This window comes from Pan paniscus, chromosome 15 (genome assembly GCF_029289425.2).
Source record: "Pan paniscus chromosome 15, NHGRI_mPanPan1-v2.0_pri, whole genome shotgun sequence".
NCBI lineage: Eukaryota > Metazoa > Chordata > Mammalia > Primates > Hominidae > Pan > Pan paniscus.
The window spans coordinates 74,665,747-74,689,868 of record NC_073264.2 but is presented as its reverse complement, the minus strand read 5'-3'; the positions used below and the strand labels follow the sequence as shown (position 1 = coordinate 74,689,868).

Genomic DNA, 24,122 nt, shown 5'->3' with positions numbered 1-24,122 from the left:
TCTTCTCCAGAACCTTGCCACTCTCCTTTCAAGAGGCAGACTATGCTCTCCTTGAACTTTGGTTAGCCTTTGACTGCCTTGTTCAATAGAGCATGGGAGAGTGATAGTATGTATAATAGCTTCCAAGACAAAGCTGAACAAAGGTCATGCAGAATTGCTTGCTAGGCTTGCTAGGCTCTCTTGGAGACTCTACTTTTATGGCAGGGAGGTTGGTGCTGGCTGTCAATTGGGAACTCAGGAAGGGATATGATTTAGGGGGTTCTCAATTTCTCTCCATCTGGGCCTTCTTGCTAATTACTTGGGCTGAGTTTCAACCCCTCAGTCAAATTACCGCAGCCCGTGTCACTTCGAACAGTGGTGATCCATTCCTACCCAGTCCTGTCCCATTTGCAGACTCTTGAGAAAAATACATGGTTAGTGTTTTAAGCTGCTGTTTTAGGGTGGTTTGCTACACAACAATAGATAACTGAAACACACCTGAAAACATAGTCACATAAAACAAAAACAATCTATTTTGCTCACAAATCTGCAGTTTCGACAGGGCTTGAGAGGGACCTCACTGCTCCGTGGAGGTTATGTGAAGTCTCCACCGAGATTTAAATGGCTGGGGGCTAGAATGATCTGGAGGTGTTTTTCACTCACATGTCTGGCACTTGGGCTGAGATAACTGAGACGCTGACCACAATTGGGACTGTCACAGGAGTGCCTGTGGTTGGCTTATACATGTATTTTAAGCTTCCTCACAGCATCATCACATCCTCAAGGTAGTCAAACTTCTTTTTGTTTTTTTTTTTGAGACAGAGTCTCGCTGTGTTGCCCAGGCTGGAGTGCAGTGGTGTGATCTTGACTCATTGCAACCTCTGCCTCTCAGGTTTGGGAGATTCTCCTGCCTCAGCCTCCTGAGTAGCTGAGATTACAGGCACCCAACACCACACCTGGCTACTTTTTTGTATTTTTAGTAGAGATGGGGTTTCACCATGTTGGTTAGGCTGGTCTCGTACTCCCGACCTCAGGTGATCCACCTGCTTTGGCCTCTCGAAGTGCTGGGATTACAGGTGTAAGCCACAATGCCTGGCCTAATTTTTGTATTTTTAGTAGAGATGGGGTTTCACCATGTTGGTCAGGCTGGTCTCAAACTCTAGACCTCAGGTGATCTGCCTGCCTCGGCCTCTCAAAGTGCTGCGATTATAGGCATGAACCACAGCGCCTGTCCCAAACTTCTTACATAGTGGCTCAAGCTCCAAAGGCAGGTGTTCCTGGCAAACAAGGTAGAATCCTCATGGCGTTCTGTGACCTCTCCTGCAAAGTCACTGCCGCTCTACTCTAGTGACTGAAACAGTCACAAGTTCATCCAGATTTGAAGGAAGGGGACATGGGTCTCCCATCTCTTTTTTTTTTTTTTTTTTTTTTTTTTGAGACGGAGTCTTGCTCTGTCGCCCAGGCTGGAGTGCAGTGGCATGATCTCGGCTCACTGCAAGTTCTGCCTCCCGGGTTCACACCATTCTCCTGCCTCAGCCTCCCAAGTAGCTGGGACTACAGGCGCCTGCCACCACACCCGGCTATGTTTTTTTTTTTTGTTTTTTGGTATTTTTAGTAGAGACGGGGTTTCACCATGTTAACCAGGATGGTCTTGATCTCCTGACCTCGTGATCCGCCCACCTTGGCCTCCCAAAGTGCTGGGATTACAGGCATGAGCCACTGCACCCGGCAGGTCTCCCATCTTTTGATGAGGGAAATGCCAATGAATTTACAGCTATGTTTTAAAATTACCATAAACAGGCCTGGTGCAGTGGCTCACACCTGTAATCCCAGTACTTTGGGAGGCTGAGGCAGGTGGATCACTTGAGGTCAGGAGTTAAAGACCAGCCTGGCCAATATGGCGAAACCCCATCTCTACTAAAGAAATAAAAGGCCAGGCGTGGTGGCTAATGCCTGTAATCCCAGCACTTTGGGAAGCCGAGGCAGATGGATCACAAGGTCAGGGATTTGAGACCAGCCTGGCCAATATGGTAAAACCCTGTCTCTACTAAAAATACAAAAATTAGCCAGGCATGGTGGCAGGCACCTGTAGTCCCAGCTACTCGAGAGGCTGAGGCAGAAGGATTGCTTGAACCTGGGAGACAGAGGTTGTGGTGAGCTGCGATTGTGCCATTGCACTCCAGCCTGGGCTACAGAGCAAGACTCCTTCTCAAAAAAAAAAAAAAAAAAAAAAAAAAAAAAAAAAAAAAAATAGAAAAGAAAAGAAAAAAGAAAAAAAAAGAAAAAGAAATACAAAAATTAGCTGGGCGTGCTGGCACATGCCTATAGTCTGAGCTACTTGGGAGGCTGAGGCAGGAGGATCACTTGAACCCGGGAGACAGAGGTTGCAGTTAGCTGAGATCGTGCCACTGCACCCCAGCCCAGCCAACACAGCAAGACTCTGTCTCAAATAAATAAATAAATAATGGCTGGGCATGGTGGCTCACGCCTGTAATCCCAGCACTTTGGGAGGCCGAGGCGGGTGGATCACGAAGTCAGGAGATTGAGACCGTCCTGGCTAACACGGTGAAACCCTGTCTGTACTAAAAATACAAAAAATTAGCCGGGCGTGGTGGCGGGCACCTGTAGTCCCAGCTACTCGGGAGGCAGAGGCAGGGAGAATGGCATGAACCTGGGAGGCGGAGCTTGCAGTGAGCTGAGATTGCACCACTGCACTCCAGCCTGGGTGACAGAGCGAGACTCTATCTCAAAAAAAAAAATAAATAAATAAATAAATAAATTAAATAAAATTACCATAAACAGTTTTACTGTGATAAGCATAGTTTTTCTTTGTATTTATTCTGCCTGGCATTTACAATTCTTCTCGAATATGTGGCTTGATGTCTTTGACATTAGTTTTGGAAATTTCTCAGCCATTATCTTTTCAAATACACTTATATTAATAAATGCTATGTAAGCTGGGCGCGGTGGCTCATGCCTGTAATCCCAGCAATTTGGGAGACCGAGGCAGGTGGATCACTTGACGTCAGGAGTTCGAGACCAGCCTGGCCAACATAGTGAAACCCTGTCTCTACTAAAAATACAAAAATTAGCCGGGCATGGTGGCACATGCCTGTAATCCCAGCTACTCGGGAGGCTGAGGCAGGAGAATCGCTTGAACCCAGGAGGCAGAGGTTGCAGTGAGCTGAGATTATGCCACTGCACTCCAGCCTGGGCAACAGAGTGACTCTGTCTCAAAAAAAAAAAATAATAATAATAATAAATTCTATGTAGTGTCGATGTCAAGGAGACAAAGGAGTGATTCCTCTAGGATTACCACAGTACAATTTTCCAAGTTCTATTCTTTTTTTTTCTTTTGAAATAGGGTCTCGCTGTGTTGCCTGGGCTGGAGTGCAGTGGTGCAATCACGGCTCACTGCACCAATCTTGACCTCCCGGGCTCAAGCAATCGTCCCACCTCAGTCTCTCGAGTAGCTGGGACTACAGGTGTGTACCATGTTTGGCTAATTTTTGTAGGGATTGGGTTTTGCCATGTTGCCTAAGCTGGTCATGAAATCCTGAGCTCAAGCAATCTGCCCCCCTTGACTTCCCAAAGTACTGGGATTATAGGTGTGAGCCACTGTACTCGGCCCCGGGGTCTGCTCTTAGAGACAGGAAGTGAGAGGGAAAATAGATCGTAGTAATTCACCCTTGGAAGAGAGTATAGACTTAACTATTCTAGAGACAGGTCTCATCTTCTCCTGTCAAAAGATTCTTCTCTGACGTTTATAATGAAAAGGTCAGCTGCCTTTCCTCATATTAACACCCCTCTGTATGTTTCTGGCCAAAGACAATTCTACCCTGCTACTGATGGTTGAACAGCAAACATTAAGTGACCATTCTTTCACAGTGATGGAAAAAGTCACCAGCTTTAAAGCTCACCTATGACTCAAAACATTAACTAAAAAAATCTAGAAGGAAACACAAATGTTAACTGGTGGGAATGTTTTTCACTTATATGTGTCATATGCCTCTTAATCTTCTACAACAAGCAAGTTACATTAGTAAAACTAACGACAAAGCTTATTAAACAAAGTTACGTAAAATACACCATTAATGACAAAGACATGGCTTTAATGTTATCCAGGAGACATCTGATTCACATAGGGTTATTGAACACTAGAATCTGATCCTGAATCTCTCATGTCAACAACAGACAAATGCATTACAATTTAGGGACAGCTGTTTTCTGGGTACCTCCCAGGTGTTTGCAGAAGAAGGCTAGAATTTGCTTCCAGGCATCTACCTGGGCCTTAGAATGAGCCCTGGGTTCCCCACCCCATATAACATGTTTGTTCAGTAATCTGTGAAGGGAAGCTGGGCACAGGGGGAAGTAAGGAGGCTCGATGTAATGCCCAGTCCCAGGGTAACAGATGATCTGGGGTTTTTCCTTTCCATGGGCCTGTAACCGTTCAGAGACTGTTTGGGCATACAACTCACTTCTCCAGTTATGGTCATCCTGACCAACAATGAGCAGGATGGGCCCCTGGGCCTTCTCTATTGGAATCATGCTGGGGTTCTTGTACCCTCCTACAAGAGCATTCCTTATATCCACGATGTCCACGAGGCCTGAGAAAGCTACCTTGATTCTCCTCAGGTCATAGCCCAATGGTGGAATGCTACTGTGCTTATAGTTGATGGCTGTGTTCCCACTGATCCCAGATCCATTGATGGAAACTGTGGCTGAGACATTCTTCAAGAATGAGGCCATTGAGAGACAAATATCAGCTCCTAGAGAAATGCCCAAAAGCCCAATGCCTGGGCCTTTTACCTGGAAGAAAAGAAGAGAGGAGAGTTGAGTCAATAACTTATCCAGACTGGGTGCGGTGGCTCATGCCTGTAATCCCAACACTGCGAGGCGGAGGTGGGCGGATCACTTGAGGTCAGGAGTTTGAGACCAGCCTGGCCAACATGGCAGAACCCTGTCTCTATTAAAAATACAAAAAAAAATTAGCCGAGTGTGGTGGCGCACGCCTCTAATCCCAGTTACCTGGGAGGCTGATGCAGGAGAATTGCTTGAGTCCAGGAGGCGGAGGTTGCAGTGAGCCGAGATTGCGCCACTGCGCTCCAGCTTGGGTGACAAAGCGAGACTCCGTCTCAAAAGATAAATAAATAAATAAATAAATAAATAACTTATCCAATTCAAAAACATTTTTCTAAAATGCAAACAGAGATGCTGCTAGCTTTAATCTGGGAATCATCCACAAGAAAATCAACCTCAGCTGACAGGGGAGTTTCTTCCCATGTGCAGAATATCTGGCTGAACACATGGCAAACAAATCTTAAAATCACTGAAAAACTTGGAAACTGATTATAAGCATTTCAGAGAATTATCCACTAGAGAATGCTGAGCCACAGAGCCCATCAAGTTCAGGGCCACATTCAGGTAGGTCTGACTGAAGTCTTCATGTGGCAATGCATCCAATAGTGTGGAACCAAGTTCTGTTTCAAGATGTGAATCATTCATCAGATCATTTGCCATATGTATTGGCAAATGATTACAAAGCAAGACTTCAGAGTAAGTAAGTTTGTTCTTGGCTTCTGAAAGGGGTGGACTAGTTCTGACCAAAATCTGAGAACATACTCTGACACCAGGAAATTAAAATTTAAAAACAAGCATGCAAAGACAGTAGATTAGAAATTCAATTTGCAATATACAGATAATATTTAATATTACTAAATAAAATCTCATGTGGATTTTACAATTAATTCTATATCACAAATTCATCTGACAGAAAAAGTGGAAATAGCACCTTAAGCCAAGGAAGTCTCCAGAAGAAATCTTTGTGAAAGAGGAACAGAGCAGCATTTCTGCACGTGGTAAAGGTTACACTCTCTATGGAGATATTTCTAGAGAGACTGATTAAATAAAGGACATGAGGAGAACCTGGGGATGTTGAAGCATGTAGCATACGGCTTCTTCGAAGTACTCCAGGGATATGTTGTCCATGTTATTGGGGAGATCTTCAAAGTTATAATAAGCTAGAGCCAACGTGGCAAAGCCATGGCCAGCAAGGAGGCTGGCTCGATATTCCAAGAGGCCCCCTCCAATACCAAAGATGTCAATGATCCCTGGGAAGGGTCCAGGTCCTACAGAACAAAATATTATAAATGTAAGCCATTATACAATTTAAAGAATTTGCTTTCCTGGCTGGACACAGTGGTTCATGCTTGTAATCTCAGCACTTTAGGAGGCCAAGGCAGGAGGATTGCTTGAGGCCAGGAGTTCAAGACCAGCCTGGACAATGTAGTGAGACCCCATCTCTACAATCTTTTTTTTTTTTTTTTTAAATTAGTCAGTGTGGTGTTGCATGCCTGTAGTCCTAGCTACTTGGGAGGCAATGGAGGGAGGATCACTTGAGCCCCGGAGGTCGAGGCTGCAGTGAGGTGTGACCACACCACTGCACTCCAGCGTGGGCAACAGAGACAGACACTGTCTCAAAAAAAAAAAAAAAAAAAGAAAGAAAGAAAAAAAAACTGAAACAAAACTTTATGTTCTGTTGCATCAGCCCTCTGGTTTTTAGTGTACTGATATTTCAGATGTCTATGTAGAAAGGGAGGAAAGAAAAATAAATACCCAGAGATGGTTTTAGGTGAGAAAGGCAGTGGAGTCTGAAGTGTGACCTGTGATAAAGCAGCACATGAAGAAGTGGAGAAGAGACAGTGTGCCTAGAACACTAGAGAAGACGACATGGTAATAGCTTCATTCACTGTCATCATTCTGCCTTAGACAAGTCAGGCTGATGCCTGTAGAAATCTGTAGGGTAGTGATTAATAGCAAAGTGGATAATGTACCTGACGACCTGAACCTGTTTTTTCATCTGCAGAATAACAATACCAATTTCATTGGGATATTATAGAGACTAACTGATAGAATGCCAGTAAAAACCGTAGTACACAGCCTAACAAAAAATCCTTTTTTTTCTTTTTTCTTTTTTTGAGACGGAGTCTCGCTCTGTCGCCCAGGCTGGAGTGCAGTGGTGCGATCTCGGCTCACTGCAACCTCCATCTCCCAGGTTCAAGCGATTCTCGTGCCTCAGCCTCCCGAGTGGCTGGGACTACAGGCGTGTGCCACTAGGCTGGACTAATTTTTGTATTTTCAGTAGAGTCAGGGTTTCACCATGTTGGCCAGGCTGGTCTCAAACTCCTGATCTCAAGTGATCCGCCCATCTCGGCCTCCCAAAGTGCTGGGATTACAGGCGTTAGTCACCACGCCCGGTACCAAACTCTCTATTTTGGTAGAGTGGCCACTGTCATAGTCAATGTTAGCTTCTCTGATCTTGCTCCGAAACCAAACCAGTGCTAAATCAGCACTGGAAACAAACGGAGACTCAGGCCACTGACGCTCACACCACCCGCCAGCAGACCGGCTCACCTGGCGGCAGGAAGAGCGTGGCGCGCACCCGGCCCGCTCGCACCGACTGGCGCCGCACCCCTGGCGGGAGGAAGTGGCGCTCGTGCTGCGCCTGGCACAGCAGCCGTCCAGGCTCGGGGTCGTGGCCGTCCAGCACCTCCAACTCCACGACAAAAGGAATCTGTACGTCCCGCTTCAGGAAGCGCCAAAAAGGCTTCTCGGGTTCCAGGGCCCAGAGCAGCCCCATGGGCTCGAGTCCCGCGAAGCTGCCGCCCAGCGCGGGTGCGTGCTCCAGGTCCAGCTCGCCGCGGGCGTCGGCGCAGTAGCGCGCGTGGGCCCGGAAGAGCGCGCCCTTCTCGTCGCGCAGGGACGCGCGCAGCGTGACCCGCTGCTCCGGGGCCAGGCCGCGCACGGCAATGCGCACCGGCTCGTTCCAGCAGCAGCGGCCTGGGGGCTCCAGGATCAGCGTTGCTGACATCTCGGAGCCGGAGCGGGGAATTCAAAGGTCGAGGCCCGAGACCCGTCCAAGATCGTGGCAAGCGCGCCAAATGTCCGGACGGTGTCCGGCGTCCCCTGGTGCCGGAAGCTGCCGGTGGCTGAGCAGTCCCAGAAAGCCCCTGGGACTTCAGACCGGTTAACCCGGCGCTCCGGACTCGTCTGAGGCAAAAGTAGCCAGGCTCCTCTTCAGGATCGTCTCCTTGGGCCCCGGGGCGCGCAAGGTGTGGCGCCCAACCCACCCCGTAGAAAGCCTCTCTGCCTCACACCACCCTCGGTTGTTGGAATGAAAGTTGTTGGATGATCAATTTGTGGTGAAACCAGAAGCCAATGAGATCAAGCCAAATTCCAGCCTTTCATGGGCTCCATGGAAGGTTTTGTTTTTAACTTTTTTTTTTTTTGAAACGGAGTCTCCTGTCGCCCAGGCTGGAGTGCAGTGGCGCTTCGGCTCACTGCAATCTCCGCCTCCTGGGTTCAAGCGATTCTCCTGCCTCAGCCTCCCGAGTACCTGGGATTACAGGCGCGCGCCACCATGCCGCTAATTTTTGTATTTTTAGTAAAGAGGGAGTTACACCATGTTGGCCAGGCTGGTGTTGAACTCCTGACTTCAAGTGATCTTCCCGCCTTGGCCTCCCAAAGTGCTAGGGATTACAGGCGTGAGCCGCTGCGCCCGGCCTGCTTTTTTGTTGTATTTGAGACAGGGTCTCTCTCTGTCATCCAGGCTGCAAGGCGGTGGCTGGATCACAGGTCACTGCAGCCTCCACCTCCCAGGCTCAAGTGATCCTCCTGTCTCAGCCTTCGGAGTAGCTGTGACTACAGACAGCGCACCACCATGCCACGTTAATTTTTAAATGTTTATTTTTAGAGAGGAGGTGTCACCCTGTTTCCCAGGCTGGTCTCGAACTCCTGAGCACAAACTATCCTCCTGCCTCTGTAGTCCCAAAGTGCTAGTGATAGGTGACAGCATGCTGGCTGCCCTCGCTCGCTGTCGGCGCCTCCTCGGCCTTGGCGCCCACTCTGGCCGCGCTTGAGGAGCCCTTCAGCCCGCTGCTGCACTGTGGGAGCCTCTTTCTGGGCTGGCCAAGGCCGGAGTCGGCTCCCTCAGCTTACTGGGAGGTGTGGAGGGAGAGGCGCGGGCAGGAACCGGGGCTGCCCGCGGGGCTTGCGGGCCAGCGCGAGTTCCGGGTGGGCGTGGGCTCGGCGGCCCCGCACTTGGAGCGGCCGGCCGGCCCGCAAGCCCCGGGCAGTGAGGGGCTTAGCACCTGGGGCAGCAGCTGCCGTGCTCGATTTCTCGCCGGGCCTTAGCTGCCTCCCCGCGGCGCAGGGCTCGGGACCTGCAGCCCGCCAGGCCTGAGCCCCCGCCCCCGCCCCCGCCCCCGCCCCCGCCCCCGCCGTGAGCTTCTGCGCGGTCCGAGCCTCCTCAACGAGCTCCGCTCCCTGCTCCGCTAACGCCCAGTCCCATCGACCGCCCAAGGACTGAGAAGTGCGGGCGCATGGCGCGGGACTGGCAGGCAGCTCCACCTGCGAACCCCATGCGGGATCCACTGGGTGAAGCCAGCTGGACTCCTGAGTCTGGTGGGGACTTGGAGAATCTCTATGTCTAGCTAAGGGATTGTAAACACACCAATCAGCACCCTGTGTCTAGCTCAGGGTTTGTGAATGCACCAAGCGGCACTCTGTATCTAGCTAATCTAGTGGGGAGGTGGAGAACTTTTGTGTCTAGCTCTGGGATTGTAAACGAACCAATCAGCACCCTGTCAAAACGGACCAATCGGCTCTCTGTAAAATGGGCCAATCAGCAGGATGTGGGTGGGGCCAGATAAGGGAATAAAAGCAGGCTGCCAGAGCCAGCAGTGGCAACCTGCTGGGGTTCTTTTCTACGTTGCGGGAAGGTTTGTTCTATTTAGTTTTGTAATAAAGGTAGCTCGGTTTTTGGGCCCTCACTGCTCTTGTGAGCTGTAACACTCATTGCGAAGGTCCGCAGCTTCACTTCTGAAGCCTACCAGACCACGAACTCACCGGGAGGAACGAACAACTCCAGACATGCCGCCTTAAGAGCTGTAACACTCACCGCAAAGGTTTGCAGCTTCACTCCTGAGCCAGCGAGACCACGAACCCACCAGAAGGAACAAATTCTGAGCACATGGGAACATCAGAAGGTACAATCTCCAGACAGCCGCCTTTAAGAACTGTAACACCGCGAGGGTCTGTGGCTCCGTTGAAGTCAGACCAAGACCAGTCTGGAAACACCAGGATTATAGGTGGGAGCTACCTGCCGTGCCTGGCCATACATGTCGGTTTATTTAAAAAAAGCTTTTTGATGAAATATAAGGTAGGCTAGGCACAGGGGCACACACTTGTAATCTCAGCGCTGTGGGAGGCTGAGTTGGGCGGATCGCTTGAGGTTGGGAGATCTAGAGGAGCCTGTCCAACATGGTGAAACCCGCCTCCACTAACAATACAAAAATTAGTGGGGCATGGTGATGCGCACCTGTAGTCTCAGCTACCTGGGAGGCTGAGGCAGGAGAATTGCTTGAACCTGGCAGGCAGAGATTGCAGTAAGCTGAGATCATACCACTGCACTACAGCATTGGTGACAGAGCGAAACTTTCAAAAAAAGGAAAGGGAAAAAGGAGAAAAGAAAAAAAAGGAAGAGAGAAAGCAAAACTATTGGAGATAGTAAAAAGATCAGTAGTTGCCAGGGATTGTGGGGAGGGAGGGATGAATAGTTGGAACAATTTTTAGGGCAGTGAAGCTATTCTGTATGATACTGTAATGGTGGATACATGTCATTATACATTTGTCCAAAACTGTAGATGTAGAACAAACGAACCCTAAAGCAAACTAGAGATTTGGGGTGATAACGGTATGTCAGTGAAGGTTAATCAATTGTAACAGATGTACCATTCTGGTGGGGGATGTTGATAGTGGAGATAAGGGAACTATGCAAGTTTTGGGGGGCACAGGGAGTATATGGGTAATCACTACCTTCTGCTCAATTTTGCTATGAACCTGAAACTGCTTTAAAATATAAAACGTAAAAAAAAAAGTAAACAACCCAGATAGCTCAGTTGATAGAGCATCAGACTTTTAATCTGAGGGTCCAGGGTTCATGTCCCTGTTCCTTAATTTTTTTTTAACTTTTTAATTAAACACAAAAAAGAAAAGTAAATGTATTGGATGGAAAATCAAGAGTGGGTCTGGCTTAACATTTGATGGATCCAATGGCTAAATGATGACACCAGGAACCTCTTCTTTCTATCTTCTCTGCCATTAATAACATCATAAGGTGGCTGTCAGCGTAATTGGGGCCTCATCCTTTTTTGCTTATGTTGAGTAGGAGGGAGAAGATTCAGATTTCTAAGAAAGGTCCAAGTCACATATTTTCTCCTGTCATCGAATGTTGAAGTTGGCTTAAACCAAATGGAGATTGCCACCATTGCCCCTGGGATCAGGGTGGAGTTAGCATTCCCTAGAACCCATAGCTGCAGGGGGAGAGGCAGTGAAATCAGGAATTCTCCTAAAAGAAGTGTAATATATGCTGAGCAGGTACCTGACAATGAGTGTAACGGAGGAACTTCACATGACGGTACTGATGGCTTTTTGAAATCTAGGGCAGGAAAGGACGCTTTTAAAATTTAGAGAGATAGGCCGGGCTCGGTGGCTCATGCCTGTAATCCCAGCACCTTGGGAGGCTGAAGCGGGCAGGTCACTTGAGGTCAGGAGTTTGAGAATAGCCTGGCCAAGATGGTGAAACCCTGTCTGTACTAAGAATACAAAAATTAGCTGGCGTGGTGGTACGGCCCTGTAATCCCAGATACTGGAGAGGCTGAGGCAGGAGAATCGCTTGAACCCAGGAGGCGGAGGTTGCAGTGAGCCGAGATTGTGCCATTGCACTCCAGCCTGGGCAACAGGAACGAAACTCCGTCGAAAAAAAAAAAAATTAGAGAAATAAAATGTGGGTCTAATAGGAGTTATGATTATTAATGGGGCAAATTAAGGAATTTGGAAGTTGGAGACTGACTTTAAGAAGACTGTGTTGTATTTAGATTTGAACACAATTTGACATAAAATATGTGTTGGAAAACAAAATAATTAAGCGCATTAGCAGTATTTTGCTGCTAGATAATTCTCTCCCAGTTTATCTTCAATCCTCAAAATCAAGTGGGAATGGGAGGTCCGGTGGAAACAAGTCAGGGGAGATAAATTAAATCCACTTGTGTTCTTAGCAGACATTTTACTGATAATCAGAATAGTAATAAGTATTGAAATAAAGCAAAAACAAGTGGATGGGCCAGGTGCAGTGGCTCATTCCTGTAATCCTAGCACTTTGGGAGGCCAAGGCGGGCAGATCACTTGAGGCCAGGAGTTTGAGACCAGCTTGGCCAATGTGGCAAAACCCCGTCTTTACTAAAAATGCAAAAATTAGCCGGGTGTGGTGGCCCACGTCTGTAGTCCCAGCAATGTCCCGGGAGGCTAAGGCAAGAGGATTGCTTGAACCCAGGAGGCGGACGTGGCAGTGAACCAAGATGGCATCACTACACTCCAGCTAGGGCAACAGAGCAAGACTCTGTCTCAAAAAAAAAAAAAAAAGTGGATGTTGCCAAAAGGGGAGCGGGGGGAGCAAGAAGTCTGTGTCAAAATATATCCTATTTTTGATAAATCTCCAAACAAGTATGCAAATACTCCTGTCAGTAGGCTCAATCAACGGTCTATCTTGACACCCCGAAGCTAATGCAGAGAAAAAATGCCCAAGAATGACTGGCAGCTGTTTGTGGGGCTGAAGAAATCATCTTTTTTTTGTTTTTTTTTTTTTTTTACACCAGGCAGGGAATCATCTAATTTTTCTATATTAGGGAGGAAATTGAGTAAACTCAATATTCTGTGGTAATATCACCATAAAACTAAGAGAAAAATACAAACAAATAATTGAACACTTGTGGACTTCAGTATGGAACTAAAACAGAAAATGTTTTGCCAGCACTTTGGGAGACCCAGGTGGGAAGACTGCTTGAGGCCAGAAGTTTGAAACCAGCCTGGGCCACAGAGCAAGACTCCATCTCTACAAAAAATTAGCCAGGTGTGGTAGTGCATACCTGCAGTCTCAGCTACTCAGGGAGGCTGGGATGGGAAGATGGCTTGAGCCCAGAAGTTTGAGGCTGCAGTTGAGCTATGATCACACCAATGCACTCCAGCTCTGGGCATCAGAGCAAGACTGTCCCTAAAACAATTTTTTTTCTTTTTTCAGACAGAGTCACTGTGTCTCCCAGGCTGCAGTGCAGTGGTGCAGCTTGGGTCACTGCAACCTCCACCTCCTGGGTTCAAGCAATTCTCGTGTCTCAGCCTCCCAAGTAGCTGGAACTACAGGTGCATGCCACCACGCCAGGCTAATTTTTTGTATTTTTAGTAGAGGCGGGGTTTTACCATGTTAGCCAGGCTGGTCTCCAACTCCTGACCTCAGGCGATCTGCCTGCGTTGGCCTCCCAAAGTGCTGGGATTACAGGCATGAACCACTGAGCCTGGCCTCTAAAAAAAATTTTTTTTTTCTTTTTGAGACGGAGTTTTGCTCTTGTTACCCAGGCTGGAATGCAATGGCGTGATCTCGGCTCACGGCAAACTCTGCCTCCTGGGTTCAAGTGATTCTCCTGCCTCAGCCTTCCTGAGTAGCTGGGATTACAGGCATGCGCCACCATGCCCAACTAATTTTGTATGTTTAGTAGAGACAGGGTTTCTTCATGTCGGTCAGGCTGGTCTTGAACTCCCGACCTCAGGTGATCCACTCGCCTCGGCCTCCCAAAGTGCTGGGATTACAGGCCTGAGCCACCGTGCCCAGCCTAAAAAATTTTTAAGTAAAAATAAAAAATAAATGTTTTCCATAAGAAAAGAAAGCATACTGGTTTGGCAGTTTACGTTTTTTTTTTTTTGTTTTTTTTTTTTGCGACAGAGTCTCACTCTGTCGCCCAGACTGGAGTGCAGTTGTGCCATCTTGGCTCACTGCAGCCTCCACCTCCCAGGTTCAAGCAGTTCTCCTGCCTCAGCCTCCCAAGTAGCCGAGATTGCGCTGCTGCACTCCAGCCTAGGGGACAGAGCAAGACTCTTATCTCAAAAAAAAAAAAAGACAAAACAGTGGTCTCCTATACTTTTTTTTTTTCATTCCCTTCCCAGTGTATCCTCCACAGCAATGATTTTTATTTAACAAACCTAATACCCAATGTGATAGTACTTTTTTATTTTAATTTTTTTGGAGGTCTAGTCCTGCTCAGTTGCCCAGGCTGGAGTGCAGTGGTGCGATCCCGGCTCACTGGACCTCCACCTCCTGGGTTCCAAGTGACTCTCATGCCTCAGCCTCCCCCGTAGCTGGGATTACAGGCGAGTGCTACCAAGCCCAGCTAATTATTTTTTGGATTTTTAGTAGAGACGGGGTCTCACCATGTTGCCCAGGCTGGTCTTGAACTCCTTAGCCCAGGTAATCCGCCCACCTCAGCCTCCCAAAGTGCTGGGATTACAGGTGTGAGCCACCATGCCCAGCCTCAATGCGATAGTATTAAAAGGTGGGGACTTGGCACCTGGGGGAGAAGGGGAGGCACAGGACCCCAGAAAGTGTCCTGAGCAGGAGGCTTGTGTCCTAGGGGGTGGAGCACCAGCCCTGGTGCTGACCTGTGACCTTGCCCTGACCTAGGCCTGTCCTGCTGGGCCAGGCAGGGGCTATGGCAGATGAGCGAGACAAGGTGGCCAGGCCGTGAGCCAGGAACAGTGGGAGTCAGGAATGCTGGATAGTGTGTGCATGGGTGTAAGAAACCCGGGATAAGGCCCATGGGGGATGGAAGGGAGCTGGTGGGGGAGCTGCCCACACAGACAGGCCTGGGTGGCACCCAAGAGGTGTGGGGGTCAGGGGCCTCAGACTCATGGCATAAGACAGGCATGAGGTGTTGGGGGTCTGGGTGAGGGGGTTGACAAACTGCCAGGCTGGAGCAGCGGGTTATCTGGAGGGCCCAAGGTGTTGTGGGATCAGGAAGTGGGGGACACTGGAGTGTTTATGGGGTGCTAGAATAGCTGTGGGATGCACTGGTCTAAGTTGGGGTTGACAGGGGTTGGGACATGGGGAGGTTGATTTGTGTCGGCACAGGGGATTGTGGGAATGGGGGCTGGTAGGGTCTCAAAAAATGGGGCCCAAGCTCAGAAGGAGAAGGCAAATGAGGATTAGGGAGGGGATGCTGTAGTTTAGAATGAAGGCTCTGCCTCCTCTGAGCTTGGAGCCTGGGAAAGGGGCCAGGGTGGGTTTATGATGGTACAGGCAGTGCTGGGGGCTCCCAACAGGCCCCGGGCAAGGAAGAGGCTGCAGAATGCCCACTCTGCTGTTACAGACCAATTACACTGAGACAGCAGGGTTTGCAGCACAGAAAGAGCTTCATGATCACAGGGCACCTAGCAAGGAGATGGGAGGAGACCCTCAAATCCATCTCCTTGAAGAATTCTGGGCTGGGGTTGTTACCAGTGGAAGGTGTCTGAGTTACTGGTGGCGAATCTGTACAGGTCTGCAGCAACTTCAGTTCTTGTCTCCTCAGAAGAAAGAATTTGACTGAGGGGCATAAGGCAGAAAAAGAGATGGAGGTGAGTTTCAGAGCAGAGTGGAAGTTTATTTAAAAAGTCTTTAGGACATGAAAGAAAGGAAAGTTCACTTGGAAGAGACCTGACCGGGCACCTGAAGGTCAAGAGCCCCGTTTAACTGTGATCCTAGGACTTTATAGGCTCGCCTCTTTCTCATGATTCTTCTCTGAGGGTGGGCTGCCCTCATGCTCTGTGCTCTCTTTACCTTTCGGAAGTGAGCATGCACAGTGTGTGTAGGAAGTTGTATACATGCCCATCTGAGGCTTTCTTCCCTTTTCCAGTGGAGTGTCCTGGAAAGGTCATACATAGCCATTTTATCTGTTTTTTTTTAGACGGAGATTTACTCTTGTTGCCCAGGCTGGAGTGCAATGGCGTGGTCTCAGCTCACTGCAACCTCGGCCTCCCGGGGTTCGAGCGATTCTCCTGCCTCAGCCTCCTGAGTAGCTGGGACTACAGGTGCACGCCACCACACCCGGCTAATTTTTGTATTTTTAGTAGAGACGGGGTTTCACCATGTTGGTCAGGCTGGTCTCGAACTCCTGACCTCAGGTGACCCATCCACCTCAGCCTCCCAAAGTGCTGGGATTACAGGCGTGAGCCACCGCGCCTGGCCTACCATTTTGTCTCTTAATGCACGTGCCCAGGAAGTTGCTTCTCCCTGGCACCTGCATTCAATTAACACTTTAATGTTAACAGCTGTGGATCATCAGGAGATTGTCTCACTCTGGCGCTCTGGCACCAACCGCCAATTTTCAGTTTAGAGAGGCAACGTGATAACTGTCGAACCATCACCTGACATTCCTAGTGGGTGAGGGAGAAAAGCCCTCTCCTTCCCTGCTCAGCTCTATGTAACTATCTATAACAGGGTTTTTAAAGGGATCATGGAGGGTAAAGGGCTAGAAAATTGGGCTTATTGATTGGTTGGGGTAAAGGGGATTAAATTTTCAGGAGGTGGAAACTGCATTCTTTTTTTTTTTTTTTTTTTTTTTGAGACGGAGTCTCACTCTGTCACCTAGGCTGGAGTGCAATGGCACGATCTCGGCTCACTGTAACCTCTGCCTCCCGGGTTCAAGTGATTCTCCTGCCTCAGCCTCTCAACCTCCAAGTAGCTGGGACTACAGGCACATGCCACCACACTCGGCTAATTTTTGTATTTTTAGTACAGACGGTGTTTCACTATGTTGGCCAGGCTGTTCTTGAACTCCTGACCTCGTGATCCACCCGCCTCGGCCTCCCAAAGTGCTGGGATTATAGGTGTGAGCCACCGCGCGCAGCCAAAACTGCATTCTTTAGTGAGTTCCTGTGGGGTCCTTCAGAGAAACTGGAATCAGCAGTTTCATTGGCGGCTGATATGACACCTCGGTTTTTGTCGTCTTGGTTTAAAAGAATTTAAACGAGACACACAGCGAAAGAAGTGCAGCATAGAGTAATTTATTGCAAAGGAAAAAGAATATTTTGGAAGTTACATGCAGAATGGACAGTATACCATGAGAGAGAGGGTTCAAGGCAGGCTGCTCATAAGGGTGAGACAGCAGAGACTGGCAGTAGGGAGACTCCCTTTATGGGAGTCTTACGTGATTATTCATAAGGTGGTGGGAAGAGGTGTTGCTAGTAAGCATGTTCCGGGTGGTCTTCTGGGTGCACATGCACAGTAGCTGTACATGCTTGTTCATATGTCACATGTCTCATTAGCATATTACATCTCCATGTAGGGCTGTCTTCTATTATAATGAGCAAAATGTCAGTTTGAGGACAGGTAAAATCAAAATGCTCGTGCTGTCTATGGGGGAAATTCCCTAATGAAGACAGCTTTGCTTGAATGAGCGCAATGACAATGCGAATGCTGAGGCTCACTGTGTTGACTGTATGGGTGCCATGGTCGCTGCATCCCGAGAACACGGTCACTCCCTTAACTACCTATCCTGCCTCAGTTTCATTGCTACGCAGGACCTGAAAGAATATCTCAAATGGAAAAGTTAACGTTTTATAATGTTCCAGTTGTTATCTATGAGCAGTGAAGGGGAACTATGACCTTGTGACAGGGTCTATGTGACTCTGGAGCAACAGGCAGCAAACAACTCTGAGCAAGTGGGTCAGAGAGCAGCTGACCTCATGACCAATGCTGTGTGTGCTGCAAGCTGGGCTGATTTCCATTTCGCCCCTCCCTTCTCCCCTGATTAATTTTATAAAGTTGATAGGGAAGGTTTCAGTGGGATCTTGGCCACTCTCATAAAGGAGGCTGTTCTGAGGGGCTGGGAAGGAGGCCTCATGAGAGGAGGAAGGGCTCCCAGGGAAGGGCTTGGGCCAGGGTCCCTGATGTTGGGGTGGAGTGGAGGGCAATATTAGCTTCAGCATGTGCAAAGAAGGCGGCTTGGGGGTTCTGAGTGGTTGGGGTGCTACTGTGGGAGGGGGGTCACCTTCAGAGAAGGGGCAACAGGAGGTGGGAAGCCCTGGTAAAGATTCAATTCCCCAAGTGGCCCAGATGCTCTAAAAATGGCTTGCCTCAGGGACTGTCCACCACCAAAAAAATCTCAGCACTCTCTCTTGGTATTTAATCAGATAAAGCCCCAGGATCTGAAGCCCCAGGTTCAGATCCTGCCTTGCCATTGACTTGCAGGATCTATGACCTTGGCAAATGGCTTTGCCCCTTGCCTCAATTTTTTCTGCAGAATGTGACAGGAATGTTCTCTACTTCCTGGGGGTGTTTAAAACATTAAATAATGATTAGCTCTAATAGCTAACACATTGAAGCCTGATGCCCAGGGCTTGATGCATGATCGTTAATTCCTCCCAACAAGATGGGATTGTTGTTATACCCATTGTATTGAGGCCTGGAGCCCCTGAGATACACACACACACACACACACACACACACAGACACACAGACACACACATCACGAGGCATTTGGGAAGTGACTGGCATGAGGGTGGAACCCTCATTAATGGGATTGGTGCCCTTATAAAACAGGTTGAAGAGAGCTGCCTTGCTCCTTCCACTAGGTAGGACACAAGATGGTGCCATCTATGAGGAACAGGCCCTCACCAGACACCAGATCTGTGGGTGCCTTGATCTTGGATTTCCTAGCTTCCAAAACTGTGAGCAATACATTTCTGTTGTTTATAAATTACCCAGTCTAACACATTTTGTTACAGCAGTTGAAGAGACTAAGACAAGTGTCCTCACCACCAGAAAAGAAAAAAAAAAAAAAAAAAAAGTGTGAGGTGATGGATAGGTTAATTACCTGGAATTACCTGGTTAATTACCTGTGAATCCTTTCACAGCGTGTTAATATACACATATCAAAACACTATGTTGGGTTGGCACAGTGGTTCACGCCTATAATCCCAGCACTTTGAGAGGCCAAGGTGGGAGTGTAACTAAGCAGGTTAGCAGCTTAGCCTCAAACCTTAAGACTTTTTTTTCCTTTCCCCCTTTCTCCTCCCCCAACGAGTCTCAAGATATAACTCTGAGACCATCTGCATATGAGTTTCCTTTCATCTTGAAATACACCCTCAGAATGTGCTGAACCTCCACGCCCTTTCTTTTCCCATTCTATGCTTCCGTGCCTTATGCACATGTATTTACCTAGATGCTTGTTAAGTACACACCATTACCTGGTCATATATTTCCTTCAGCTTCAGGGACTGGATCTGGATATGGACCAGATACCTCTAGCCACCATGATGGCACTGGCTCCTTCACCAGATGAAACAATACTTCAAAACAAGCCAGTGGAGCAGGTCACGCCACCCGACAACTCCTAGTTCCGCTGCCTCTTCTGCACTCCAAACTCTCTCTTCAAAAGCTCCTGGATTCCCTCCACAAATTGAAAAGTGGAAATATTTGCAAATAACTGCACTCACTTCTCCCCTTGCTAGCATGGATAATAAAACTCACTCTCTTTATTACACTTCACTCTTATTATATTGGCTTCTTTTTACAAGTGGCGAGCAGCTGGACCCTTCTACTGATTACAGGAGGATCACTTGAGGCCAGGAGTTCGAGACCAGCCTGGGCAACATAAGACGCTGTTTCTACAAAAAATTAAAAATTAGCTGGGCATGGTGGCAAATACCTATAGTCTCAGCTACTCAGGAGGCTGAAGTGGGAGGATGGGTTGAGCCCCCAGGAGTTTGAGGATGCAATGAGCTATGATAGCGCCACTGCACTCCAGCCTGGCCAAAGCCTGTCTCTTAAAACAAAAACAACCCCCTGCCCCACCCATCACTTTGTATACTTTTTATTTTTTGAGACAGGGTCTCACTCTGTTGTCCAGGCTGGAGTGCAGTAACACAATCTTGGCTCACTGCAACCTCTGACTCCCAGGTTCAAGCGATTCACCCACCTCAGCCTCCCAAGTAGCTGGGACTACAGGTGCACACCACCATGTGGGCCTGGTAAATTATTTTATTTTTTGGTAGAGATGGAGTTTTACCATGTTGGCCAGGCTGCTCTCGAACTTCTGACTTCAAATGATCCACCCACCTTGGCCTCCCGAAGTGATGGAATTACAGGCATGAGCTACCGTGCCTGGTCCATGTTATACACTTTAAATATGCTTTTAAAAACCATGCCCATTGGATGTGGGTATTGTTTACGTAGTGGTTCCCTTTAAAATTATTCATGATGGCCAGGTGCAGTGGTGTATGCCTGTAATCCCAGCACTTTGGGAGAGGCCAAGGTGGGAAGATTGCCTGAGCCCAGGCGTTTAAGACCAGCATGGGCAACATAGGGAGACCCCATCTCTACTTTTTTTTTTTTTTTTTTTTTGAGACAGCGTTTTGCCCTTTTGCCCAGGCTGGAGTGCAGTGGCACGATCTCGGCTCACCGCAACCTCCACCTTCCGGTTTCAAGTGATTCTCCTGCCACAGCCTCCCGAGTAGCTGGGATTACAGGCCCCCAGCACCACGCTCGGCTAATGTTTGTAGTTTCAGTAGAGATGGGGTTTCACCATGTTGACCCGGCTGGTCTCAGACTCCCGACCTCATGATCCCCTCGCCTTGGCCTCTCAAAGAGCTGGGATTACAGGCATGAGCCACCACACCCAGCGTTTTTTTTTTTTTTAATTTTTTTGAGACGGAATTTCATTCTTGTTGCCTAGGCTGGAGTACAATGGCGTGATCTCGGCTCACTGCAACCTCTGCCTCCTGGGTTAAAGCAATTGTCCTGCCTCGGCCTCCCAAGTAGCTGGGATTATAGGCGCATGCCACCATACCTGGCTGTTTTTTTTTTTTTTTTTTTTTTGAGACGGAGGCTGGCTGTCGCCCAGGCTAGAGTGCAGTGATGTGATTTCAGCTCACTGCAAGCTCCACATCCCGGGTTCACGCCATTCTCCTGCCTCAGCCTCCCGAGTAGCTGGGACTACAGGCACCCGCCATCACGCCCTGCTAATTTTTTGTATTTTTAGTAGAGATGGGGTTTCACTGTGTTAGCCAGGATGGTCTTGATCTCCCGACCTCGTGACCGCCCACCTTAACCTCACAAAGTGCTGGGATTACAGGCGTGAGCCACCGCGCCTGGCCAATTTTTGTATTTAGTAGAGACAGAGTTTCATCACATTGGTCAGGCTGGTCTCGAACTCCTGACCTCAGGTGATCTGCCCACCTTGGCCTCCCAAAGTGCTGGGATTACAGAGGCATAAGCCACCGCACCCAGCCTCTATTTTAAAATCAATCAATCAATCATTATGGAGCATGTTAGTTTAATGAACTTTTTGGTCTATTTCACCACGTTCATAGCTTGCATGGGTTGAAAATAAAAAGAAAAATGCCTGTCAAATAACTAATAAAGACTAACTAGGCTGGGCCCGGTTGCTCATGCCTATAATCCAATCAGTGTGGTAGGCCAAGATGGACAGACTGCTTGAGCCCAGGAGTTTGAGACCAGCCTGGGCAACATGGTGAAACCTTGTCTCTGCAAAAATACAAAAATTAGCTGGGCATGGTGGCATGTGTCTGCAGTCCCAGCTACCCAGGGGGCTGAGGTGGGAGGATCACTTGAGTCTTGGAGATCAAGACTGTAGTGAGCGGAGATCATGTTACTGCCACTGCACTCTAGCCTGGGTGAGAGATCCTGTCTCAAAAAAAAAAAAAAAAGATGAAATGTCAAGAGGCTGATAGGTGATCTGAACCCCTGTGATGCTTTTTAAAATTTTTCATGTTATTAAAACATTTTTTTGCCAGGTGCGGTGGCTCACGCCTGTAATCCTGGCACTTTGGGAGGCCAAGCTGGGTGGATCACCTGAGGTCAGGAGTTCGAGACCAGTCTGACCAACATGGCAAAACCCCATCTCTACTAAAAATACAAAATTTAGCTGGGCATGGTGGCAGGTGCCTGTATTCCCAGCTACTTGGGAGGCTGAGGCAGGAGAATCACGTGAACCCAGGAGGCGGAGGTTGCAGTGAGCCAAGATCAAGCCATTGTACTCCAGCCTGGGCAACACAGTGAGACTCTGTCTCAAAAAAAAAAATTGTTTTTATAAGATCATGTCCCACTATGTTACCCAGGCTGACTTGAACTCCTGGGCTCAAGCAATCCTACTGCCTCAGCCTCCCAAGTAGCTGGGATTACAGGCATGTGCTTCTACACCCACCAGCTCATCTGTAGTGCTTTTAATATTCACCAGCCCGAATTTCTAAGAATGGGGAATAGGGTCCCTAAGGTCTCAAAAGGGCTTCAGCAGACTCAAGTTTGGGATCTAGCATCTACTAAAACAAGTTTTAACTATTGCACTTTTCTAAGAGAGTCATATACTACATAATTGCACGAGAAAAGATAAAACAATATGACTTGAAATTTTGTGTTGTGGCCTGGCATCTTGGGGTGGGACTTGGCCAGGCCAGCTATGAGCAACTGTCCCAGATTGCATCATCTCTAAGAGTTTTCAGAGCCTCAGGTCATGTGTACTCTAAATGGGGCTCTATGCCCAGCACTGGCATTCTTGTGGAAGTTTGGAGACATGGCACCAGCTGCATTCCTGGGTTGCAGAGTAACACAGGAGGTAGCTTCATCTCAGGGTATCATCTCTCTACTGTAGATCTGGTTATATTCTACTGCTACAAAACCATGAATTCCTTTAGAAAAAAGGTGCCGGAAGCTGGCAGCGGTGGCTCACACCTGTAATTTCAGCACTTTGGGAGGCTGAGGCAGGAGGATTGTTTGAGCTCGGTAATTCAAGGCTAGTCTGGGCAACACTGGGAGACCCCATCTGTACAAAAAATTAAAAATTAGCCAGGCATGGTGGTATGTGCCTGTGTGGTCTCAGCTGCTAGGGAGGCCGAGGTGGGAGAATAGCTTAAACCTACGAGGTTGAGACTGCAGTGAGCCGTGACTGTGCCACTGCACTCCAGCCTGGGCAACAGAGTGAGACCCTCTCTCAAAAAAAAAAAGAAAAGAATAATAAATTAAGGTTTTTTTTCCCTTTAAATACAACTAAGGTTTAAAAAAAAAAGTTTATTGTGGAACTATTTATATCAAGTGATATAAATATTGTCTTGTCTTTTTTTTTTTTTTTGAGGCCGTGTCTTGCTGTTGCCCAGGCTGGAGCACAGTAGCACGATCTCAGCTCACTGCAACCTCTGCCTCCAGGGCTCAAGTGGTTCTCCCACCTCAGCCTCCCCAGTAGCTGGGACTACAGGCATGCACCACCAATGTCTGGCTATTTTTTTGTAGAGACGGGGTATTGCCCTGTTGCCCAGGCTTGTCTTGAACTCCTGAGCTCAAGCAATCCACTGGCCTTGGTCTCCCAAAGTGCTGGCATTACAAGTGTGAGCCACCAACGCCAAGCCTAAATTGTTATTTAACTTCACATTTGTCATTGTTAAAACCACTTATGTAATTCATCTCAATAATGTTTTATCAGCTTTTGAAACAAATCCTAAAAGTCCATATGTATAAACAGGAATGTAAAATTTATTTGCACTAGGAGAATCCTTATTAATCCAAGGAGAAGATATCAAAGAACTAAATATGTATTGGTTTTGAAAATTTTTAGTAGTTTTATATCTAACTAGTAATCAGTTTATAGGCAAGATGTTAACTTCCATTCTTAAAGGAGGAACTCAAATCTGATACACTTTTTATATTATGTGCTTTTCTTCCACAGTAGGTAATCATTTAATTAATTAATTAATTAATTTTTGAGGCAGAGTCTTGCTCTGTTGCCCAGGCTGGAGGGTAGTAGCACAATCTTTTCTCACTGCAACCTCTTCTCACTGCAACCTCCCCCTCCCAGGTTCAAGCAATTCTCCTGCCTCAGCCTCCCAAGTAGCTGAGACTACAGGTGCCCACCACCACGCCTGGCTAATTTTTTGTATTTTTAGGAGAGACAGGGTTTCACCATGTTGGCCAGGCTGGTCTCAAACTCCTGACCTCAAGTGATCCGCCCACCTCAGCCTCCCAAAGTGCTGGCATTACAGGTGTGAGCCACCACGCCTGGCTCACTTATACTCATTCAGCAAATAATTATTGAACTCCATTTACGTACCAGACACTGTTAATTGATGTTACTCACTTTTCCTTTCAGAACTAAAGCCTTATCAGTTGTGTGTTGAGATAGGAAGAGGAGACTTTTTCCACTTGTGTTTTCTACAGTTACTCCCTTCCCAAACTGATAAAGTATACGGTTTATAAAAATCTTAAAAACTCA

The 24,122-nt window shown here is 47.9% G+C and overlaps 1 protein-coding gene across 1 annotated transcript; it reads right to left on the bottom strand.

Annotated features, from left to right (window-relative positions):
* Positions 1-2,572: 2,572 nt before the first annotated feature.
* ACOT4 (acyl-CoA thioesterase 4) lies at positions 2,573-9,223 on the bottom strand. Its single transcript, XM_003845974.5, has 3 exons — positions 7,393-9,223; positions 5,905-6,107; positions 2,573-4,788 (listed from the first exon to the last, which is right to left on the bottom strand). Exons 1-3 carry the CDS (start codon positions 7,847-7,849, stop codon positions 4,183-4,185), a joined length of 1,266 nt encoding a protein of 421 aa, XP_003846022.2. The 5' UTR covers positions 7,850-9,223; the 3' UTR covers positions 2,573-4,182.
* Positions 9,224-24,122: the final 14,899 nt, after the last annotated feature.